We start from the raw sequence: 9,538 nt of genomic DNA, 5'->3' as shown, positions 1-9,538 counted from the left end.
AACCTCTTGATGTTATTTCAGAATAGGTAGGTAAATATCTCTATGCTCTGCTTACATCATACAGAAATCTCCCTGTAGAAAATGGTATTATCAAATGAAAACAGCAGGTTATGAAGAATCATGATCCCACTGACATATAATTATCAACACATACATAGTGAGATGGCTGAAGAATGGCCATCTAATGTCAATAGTGGGAATATCTGGGTAGTGAAATTTTGGATGATTTTACTTTCAGCTGTATAGCATTTGTGTGGTTGTTCTATCAGAACAAAACTATAAACCTCAGGACCCAGACTACTGGATGCAAATTTCAGCTTTATACCGTATTGACTGTGACCCTGAGCAAGTTACTTAACCTCTCTATGCCTCTGTGACCTCACCTGTGAATGGGGATAGAAACAGCCCCTGCCTCAGAGTGCTATGAGAGGACTAATGTGTTAGCACAAAAGGCACTCAGAATAGTGCATGGAATACATACAGCAAGCCCTCAGGACACAGCAGCCAGTCGTAGAAGCAGCAGTCCTGCTAATATTAAACCAGCTATTTGTAAAACAGACTTATTACATTCATTAAAAGCAGCTGCAAAAGCAACTATTTCATGGCCAAAAGTAAAAAGGGGAAGCAAGAAAATTCCACTGTTTAAGTTTCATTAACAACCAAAACCCAAAAAAACTAGCAGAACAGCTACAAAGAACACAAAAGTATGTGACGAAGATGTCTCTAAGAAGACACGTTTTCCTTCAATCCGCCCCCCTCATTTCAGGAGTCAGCATGCACAGCTGACTAACAGAGTTGAAGAGGTGTTTCAGGCAGTGGCTTCATGTATGCAGCCTGTCCTTTTAATTTAGTAGCAAAATAGAAGACATTCTAATGAGGTTAGCATTTGTAGGCCAGAAGATTTGTCCTAATTTTCTTTTCTTTTTTTAAGAGATTTTTTAAAGGTTTTAATCTATAAACGCTGGAAAGTTAGTTTTAAATGAGGACTTATATAAAATGAAAATTATAATAAACATACTCTTGTTTGTTAGAAGCTGGTAATGAAAATGGATGGGTTTATTCCCAGGTGTCGGCCAACCTGCAGCTCGCGAGCCACATGCAGCTCTTTGGCCCCTTGAGTGTGGCTTTTCCACAAAATACAGACTTCTGCGCATGGGCCACGAAGTTTCAATCGCACTGTACGTGCACGCCCGCACGTGGTATTTTGTGGAAGAGCCACACTCAAGGGGCCAAAGAGCCGCATGTGGCTCGCGAGCCAGAGTTTGCTGACCACTGGGTTATCCTAAACCCTGGATTCTCTTCCTTTGAGGGAGAGAGACAATAAGCAGAATAAGTGCGCTGGCCAGGTGGATCAGTGGTTGGAGTGTTGTCCCGTACACCAAAAGGTTGCAGATTTAATCCCCAGTCAGGGCACGTACAGAGGGTAACCAATTGATGTTTCTCTCTTTCTCTCTTCCTCCCTCCTTGCCTCCTTTCCTCTCTCTTGAAAACAATTAAAAAATATATCCTTTGCTGAGGATAAAAAATATACATTATATATATATAAAATAAATGAATAATTAAGTGAATTAAATAGTATATTAGAAGGTGGTGAGAGCTATAGAAGGCGGGAAAAGGAGGGAAGTGTTGACATTTTAAATGGGGTAGGTAGAGAAGCTGACCTTTGTGTTTGGATCAGACAAGGGAAAGTTCAACCTATCTTACTCCATAATTATTTGCTCTGAGGAAAGTTTTAATCAGCTGAAAACTCTCAGTTAAGGCAAGATATTGGTTATCCCTGTGCTTCATTTACCCTGACCACCCCTTTCAACTTTGATAATGTACAATCTAGTTATTACACAAATTCTGTTATAGACACTGTGTGTTGGTGTCTACTATTTCACTTTTTAAAATCTAAAAGACATGAGCTTCTTAAATAATCTTTTCCATAAATATTTTCAGCAAATAAAAAGAATTAAGAATTAGAGAGGAGTCATCTACTGTTCTAGTAACCCAATGTCTATTCCCCCATTTTCCAGTAAGAGAACCCAGACTTTCTTTGGGGAACTAAGCCTATCTGACTTGCAGCCAATGCGATTCAGAAGGAGCTGATAGCTCTGGGGTAAGGATATTACCTGGTGCTACTAGTAGGAGTGCCAACCTTCCTCCCCCACCTCCCAACTCTGTACAGCATCAAGTTCAAGAGTGAGCACATGACCCAAATGACCAAAGAGAACCCTCAGGAACCAAAACATAGGTTGCAACTCTTGGGAAAGAAGTGCTTTCCTTCATTAGGATGCTAAGGTGTCAAAATGCAGGCAGAGTTGTTTGCCACCCTTAGTGAAGGGAAGAAAAGGGTCTGCCTTATGAAGCTAATCTAGAGGTAAGCCTAGCAAAGAAAAGGAATAGAGTTGGGTGCCTCTGACAATACATTGAAGGACTTGAACTCAGCCCTGCCTTCAAATAGGCACCCCCCTTACATTATTCTCATAGCTAAAGAGTACATTTCCTTTTTTGTTTTAATCATTTCCAGCTGGGTTTCTGTCACTTGCAACCACTAGAGTCTTGCCAAATACAAAGAACCCTTCAGAAAGCGATCTTAGTATTTTCTTTTGAAAGCCAACAACAAGGTATCCTTACCCGTTCCTGACCAGCAGTATCCCAGATGAGGAATTTGTGAAGTTCATTTCCACAAGGCACAGTTTTGGTCATAAAAGACGCCCTGAAAAAACAGAATCAACATCTCCACATTACCAGTTATCCTCTACAATCTTCAAAAAGACTTCTGTTTCAAACAAGTTAACATTATGCCTCGTTTTATTTAATTTAACATTAAAGATCCACATCATCTTTGTCCTTGAAGGGCCACTAAGAGGAAAGGAGGGCTGTTAGGATTCTGTCACCCAAAAGAAAATAGTCTACATTTTCTGTTAGTCCAGCTGGAGGTTTTAGGAGAGGAAAAAAGGCAAAGAATGTATTCAAAATACTGTTTTCAAAAACATTTATCATCAGGTGTTCTCAGACAAGATGCCCAAGATCATAAAAGCAAATGAAACTGTAGATTTTAAAAACTTATACCGATTAAGAGTGGAAGGACAGCTGGTATTTGAACATTTTCCAGTTTGGGCCTTGCAATGGCACAAGTTAAAAAAATTGCCTTGCCCCGGCCTATGTGGCTCCGTTGGTTAGGTGTTGTCCCATGAAGCAAAAGGCTGCTGGTTCAATTCCTGGTCAGGGCACATACCTGGGTTGTGGGTTGATCCCTGGTAAGGGGATTATAGGAGGCAGCCAATCAATGTTCTGCTCTCACATCAATGTTTCCCTCTCTCCCTCTTCCTTCTTCTCTCTCTCTCCATAAAAATATCAATAAAAATATTTTTTAAATAATTATCTTACATCTTTACCTCGCTATGAATCTCACACTAGCAGCACCAAAAAGAATACCATCTTATTCCCATCCTACTTGCATACATGCAGGGATAAAGATGGATACTTTAATATATAGTTATGCTTTCTCAACAAAAAAAGGAAGAATTTGAAATTCTCAGTAGATAATGAAACACTTGGCATTTTCTTTTTGCATATTTTCTTTTTTATTTCCAGTATTTATAGTTTTATTTAATTTAAATCTATTTCTATGTTATTTATTTTCTATCACCATTTATTCCCCATATACCCTCTTCCACCTCCACTTATCCCCCTCCACCTCCTGCAGTTACCACACTGTAACCTGTGTTCATGAGTTCTTTTTCTTTTTGTATATTTTCTCTTAATAAGCTTTTTCATTGTGCTCATGAAAGATATAAAAATCTAAACAAGAAATGTTTAATACCCTTGACTTCTTTGTGAAAGATAAAGCTTCTCCTTCATTAGAAAATAGCAAGCATCCCCAATAGTGGGACAACCAGACATGAGAAGCCTCCTACTGTGATGGAATAAGTACATACATCTCCTATACAGCATTCTAGCCAAAAAATGTTTCATCTGAATTTAGCCATGAGGAAACAGTCAGGCAAATCTAAGATGTGGAAGATTTTATAAGGTAACTGGCCTGAATGCTTCAAATAAGTTGATATTATGAAAAGCAAACAAAACAGAAGGCATGGAGACTGTTCTAGAATCTAGATTAGGAAAGAAGAAAGCATAAAAATACTAGAGGAATCCACAGGCAGCAAAATCTCAGACATATGCCGAAGCAATTTCTTCACTGATACTGCTCCTAGGGCAATGGAAACAAAAGAGAAAATAAACAAATGGGACTACATCAAAATAAAAAGCTTTTGCATAGCAAAAGAAACCATCAACAAAACAACAAGAAAGCCCTCTGCATGGGAGAACATATTTGCCAATGTTATCACCGATAAGGGTTTAATTTCCAACATTTACAGGGAACTCATACAACTTAACAAAAGGAAGATAAACAACCAAATCAAAAAATGGGAAACGGACCTAAATAGATACTTTCGAAAGAAGACAGAAGGCCAAGAGACATATGAAAAGATGTTCAAAGTCACTAATCATCCGAGAGATGCACATCAAAACGACAACGTGGTACCATCTCACTCCTGTCAGAATGGCTATCATCAACAAATCAACAAATAAGGATTTGTTGGCGAGGATGTGGAGAAAAAGGAACCCTCGTGCACTGCTGGTGGGAGTGCAGACTGGTGCAGCCACTGTGGACAACAGTATGGAGTTTCCTCAAAAAACTAAAAATGGAACTCCCATTTGACCCAGTGATCCCACTTCTAGGAATATATCCCAAGAAACCAGAAACACCAATCAGAAAGGATATATGCACCCCTATGTTCATAGCAACACAATTCACCATAGCTAAGATTTGAAAACAGCCTAAGTGCCCATCAGTAGATGAGTGGATTAAAAAACTGTGGTACATCTACACAATGGAATACTATGCTGCGGTAAAAAAGGAGTTCTTACCATTTGCAACAGCATGGATGGAACTGGAAAGCATTATGCTAAGTGAAATAAGCCAGTCAGAGAAAGATAAATATCACATGATCTCACTCATTTATGGAATATAATGAACAACGTAAACTGATGAACAAAAACAGATCCAGAGACAGAGAAGCATCGATCAGACTGTCAAACCTCAGAGGGAAGGTAGGGGAGGATGGGGGTAAGGGGGAGAGATCAACCAAAGGACTTATATGCAAGCATATAGGCCTAACCAATGGACACAGACAACAGGGGGGTGAGGGCATGAGGGGAGGATTGGGGGGTAATGTGGGGATAAGGACACATATGTAATAACTTAATAAAAAAAAAGAAGAAAGCAATAAAACAACCAAATGCACTCACTATATGGACCTTGACTGGATCCTGGATTAGGAGATAAAACAGCTTTAAAAGATATTTTGGGGTCAACTGGAGAAATTTAAATTTAGACTATATGTCAGATATTACCATTGAATCAAAATTAAGTTTCTGGGTATGAATAATGTTCTTATTCTTAGGAGATGCATACTAGAATTTTTAGGGGTAGTGCCAGGATGTCTTCCTTCTCTCTCATATGGCCGAGCTGGCCCACCCAGGCCAGTACAGAGTCCAGCCCTGCATTCACGCAGCACTCATCCCAGTAATATTTCCTCAACTTCCACTTTACCCTAAGACAAATTACAGAATTCCCAAGGAGAAAAGTATAAATTCCTGCAATTCCCTCATTATTCTCACAACATACATATACACACCATGGGTTAATAGAGAGTTCTAATTATCATACGTATTTTTCTTATGTGATATGAGGAAATATTATCAAAACAACTTCTGTCCCATGACATTTCATTTCTTTAAAAGTGTTCAAAATACATCCCAAACTACTGATAAGAGCAAAAATAATTCAAAAATGGAAATATCTCTATTCTTTTCTCATTACAAAAGCAATATATGTACTTTGCTAAAAAAGAAAATAAAAATCAACTGTCCATCTCACCACCTAGCCACAATCATTACTAATTAGTTGGTATATATCCTTGCAGATTATTTTTATACAACTTTTACCCCAAAATTGATCATAAATTTTGTTTCTTGTCTACTTTACATATCATGAACATCTTTCTGTTTCTATAAATACAAATGAATATCATTATCTAAATGATGTTATACACCATGTTATAAATTTATTCACTACTCCATTGATAGACATTTTGGTCACCTATTTTCATTATTACGACAATAATTAAATGAATATCCTTGTACCTAGATCTGTGGATCCTTGTACAACTATTTCTTTCGAGTTAATTCTTAGAAGCTCTACTTTGCTGTGGATTATACCAACCTACACGTCCATGGCAATGTATGGGACCATCTTCTCCCCGACCAATACTAATCCTTCAAATCTTTTCCAGTATGACAGGTAGAAAATGCATCTTAGTCCTATTTTTATCATGCTTATTAGAGGTTTGAACATCATTTTAGTGTTTATTATCCACTTGTACTTTTCTTTTGTATCTTTTTTTTTTAAATATATTTTATTGATTTTTTACAGAGAGGAAGGGAGAGAGATAGAGAGTTAGAAACATCGATGAGAGAGAAACATCGATCAGCTGCCTCCTGCACATCTCCTACTGGGGATGTGCCCACAACCCAGGTACATGCCCTTGACCGGAATCGAACCCGGGACCTTTCAGTCCGCAGGCCGACGCTCTATCCACTGAGCCAAACCGGTTTCGGCTCTTTTGTATCTTTAGTTCATGACCTTTGCCCACTTTTCAGTTGGGGTGCTCATCCATTTCTTATGCCGTTTTAGTATTTTATACTAATCTTTGTAATAGTATCCTTAAAAAATATTTTTTGCAGTTTAATCTTTGCCCTTTAACTTTGTTTATGGAATTTTTGCCATAAATGCCTTTAATTTTTTTAAATTTTTTAAAATATAATTTTTATTGATTTCAGAGAGGAAGGGAGAGGGAGATAGAGGTAGAAACATCAATGATGAGAGAAAATCATTGATTGGCTGCCTCCTGCATGCCCCCTACTGAAGATCAAGCCTGCAACCCAGGCATGTGCCCTTGATGGGAATTGAACCCGGGACCCTTTAGTCCACAGGCAGATGCTCTATCCACTGAGCCAAATCGGCGAGGGCATAAATGTCTTTTAAACTGTTATGTAGACCAAGCATGTCAAACTCAAAGGCTAACACGGGCCAGATAAACAAGGTTTAAGTTTATGTGGGCCACAAAAAAACAAAAGCTTCAATTTTCATAGAAATGCAGGTTTATTTTGATAGAGACATGCTGAATACAAAGGGCTGAAATAAGTGAGTAATCATTAACATAAAATAGAACATTTTAATAAAAATTAATATTTTTTCTTGAACATTAACATACCAGACACTGAATAACTGCACAAATTAATAAGCGTAATGCAAATAAACCTATTTTTCTTGTTCTCTGAAACTGAAATATTTCCTATTACGCTCACTAAACAAGTCAGTCCAAGACTAATGATGTGGCAATCAGCTACTAAAATATTCGCTGCTAGTATTAGTGGAGAGAAATGGTGTGCCTGCACGTAAGGCGTGTAATGGAAATGAATGTAACACGATTATAGTAATCAGTCATTAGCGAACGTTGTAGTTCGTTATTAATAATTATGTATAACAGGATAGTATAAAAATTTAAGTTACAAGATTTTTATTAAAACGTTTCTTACATACTGTTATATTAGCTGGGCCACAAAAATATTTGTTGTGGGCCGCATGCGGCCCACAGGCCGTGAGTTTGACATGCTTGATGTAGACGCTATATCAATATTCTGTTTTTGTATTTATTTTTGTTTTTACTCTGATATAAGGAAGATTTGCACTCATTCCTCAATATGTCCTAGGCAACAGAATAAAATGCTACATCAATCCTATTTTTTAAAAGTTCTCAGACTTGGAAAACTAACTTCATGCCTTTAAAAATCTCAGGATCATAGATGTTAGAGCTGGGGAAAAAAACATGCAATATCCAGGCCAACCCCTTCGGTTTACAGATAGGGACAGTGGGGGCTTCTGAGACCCAAATGACCACACTGACCTTGGTCAAAGAAGAACCTGAAGGCAAAGTCAGGAAAGAATGCAGAGGCCCTCACTGCCGGTCTGAGTGGAATGAGCACTTAGAAAGTCCCTCAGTTTATTCATCTGTGAAATAGGACCAATATCTACTCTAAATGACCTAAAGGGCTGTTTTAGGATCAAATGAGGAAATAACATCTGTGAAATTTCCCCTTGATACACAATAAGCCTGTGAGGAACAGCTTTAGTAACAGTAATATGCATATCCTATATATGTATATACATTTATACAAATACTCACACACATATGTATGCACACACACATGTACATACTCTTCTCTGTCCCTGATTTCTTGCCACTAGAAGAAAGACTATCAATATTTAGAATCAAGATTGATCATTAATCTTTTGGTTGTTTGGAGGTTTTTTTCAGCTTCTTTGCTAGCTTTCAATCTTAAGAAGCTCCAGTGTCTTTTTTTCTCTATGGATTTCCTTCCAGAGTGGTAGAGAAGGAGCATCGAAAATGCTGAACTGACTTCATTATCTGTGGGAACCGAAATCTGGCAGAAATAACCCAATGTCCTTGTAAAAGTTAAAATAGAGAGGGAGATACACACCACACACACACACACACACACACACACACACACACACACACACACACACGATGTTAACACAATCTGCTTGAATAGCAGAGCCAAGATTTTTCAGGGTGAGTCACAGGAGACGATAAGAATTAACTCTTTCAATGCTAAGACAATGACATTTCATAGCCTATGGCCTTTTCCCAATGAGAATGTGATCTCAGTGGGAAGAATGAGGGTGCACTTGGTGAGTCCACTTTTAAAGTGCACCCTCGTTCTTCCCACTGAGATCACATTCTCATTGGGAAAAGGCCATAGGCTATGAAATGTCATTGTCTTAGCATTGAAAGAGTTAATTTTTATGTCTCCCATGACTAGGAACCCTCACCCTCGTGCACTGCTAGTGGGAATGCAGACTGGTGCGGCCACTGTGGACAACAGTATAAAGTTTCCTCAAAAAACTAAAAATGGAACTCCCATTTGACCCAGTGATCCCACTTCTAGGAATATATCCCAAGAAACCAGAAACACCAATCAGAAAGGATATATGCACCCCCATGTTCATAGCAGCACAATTTACCATAGCTAAGATTTGGAAACAGCCTAAGTGCCCATTAGCAGATGAGTGGATTAAAAAACTGTGGTACATCTACACAGTGGAATACTACACACTGCTGTAAAAAGGAAGGAACTCCTCCCATTTGCAACAGCATGGATGGACCTGGAGAGCATTATGCTAAGTGAAATAAGCCAGTCAGAGAAAGATATATGTCACATGATCTCACTCATTTATGGAATATAATGAACAACATAAACTGATGAACAAAAACAGATCCAAAGACAGAGAAGCATTGATCAGACCGTCAAACCTCAGAGGAAAGGTAGGGGAGGGTGGGGGTAAGGGGGAGAGATCAACCAAAGGACTTGTATACATGCATATAAGCCTAGCCAATGG

The 9,538-nt window shown here is 38.4% G+C and overlaps 1 protein-coding gene across 1 annotated transcript in view; it reads right to left on the bottom strand.

Moving 5' to 3' along the window:
• RAB31 (RAB31, member RAS oncogene family) overlaps positions 1-9,538 on the bottom strand; it is a 117,112-nt gene that overhangs the window by 51,478 nt on the left and 56,096 nt on the right. The window contains exon 3 of the mRNA XM_006089289.3: positions 2,620-2,701. Within this exon, the coding sequence (XP_006089351.1) occupies positions 2,620-2,701 (82 nt within the window). The remainder of the gene's footprint in view (positions 1-2,619; positions 2,702-9,538) is intronic.

Source organism: Myotis lucifugus, unplaced genomic scaffold (genome assembly GCF_000147115.1).
Source record: "Myotis lucifugus unplaced genomic scaffold, Myoluc2.0 scaffold_58, whole genome shotgun sequence".
In the NCBI taxonomy this organism is placed as follows: Eukaryota; Metazoa; Chordata; class Mammalia; order Chiroptera; family Vespertilionidae; genus Myotis; species Myotis lucifugus.
Note: the sequence above shows the minus strand (reverse complement) of the source record. Positions and strands in the feature narration are given on the sequence as shown.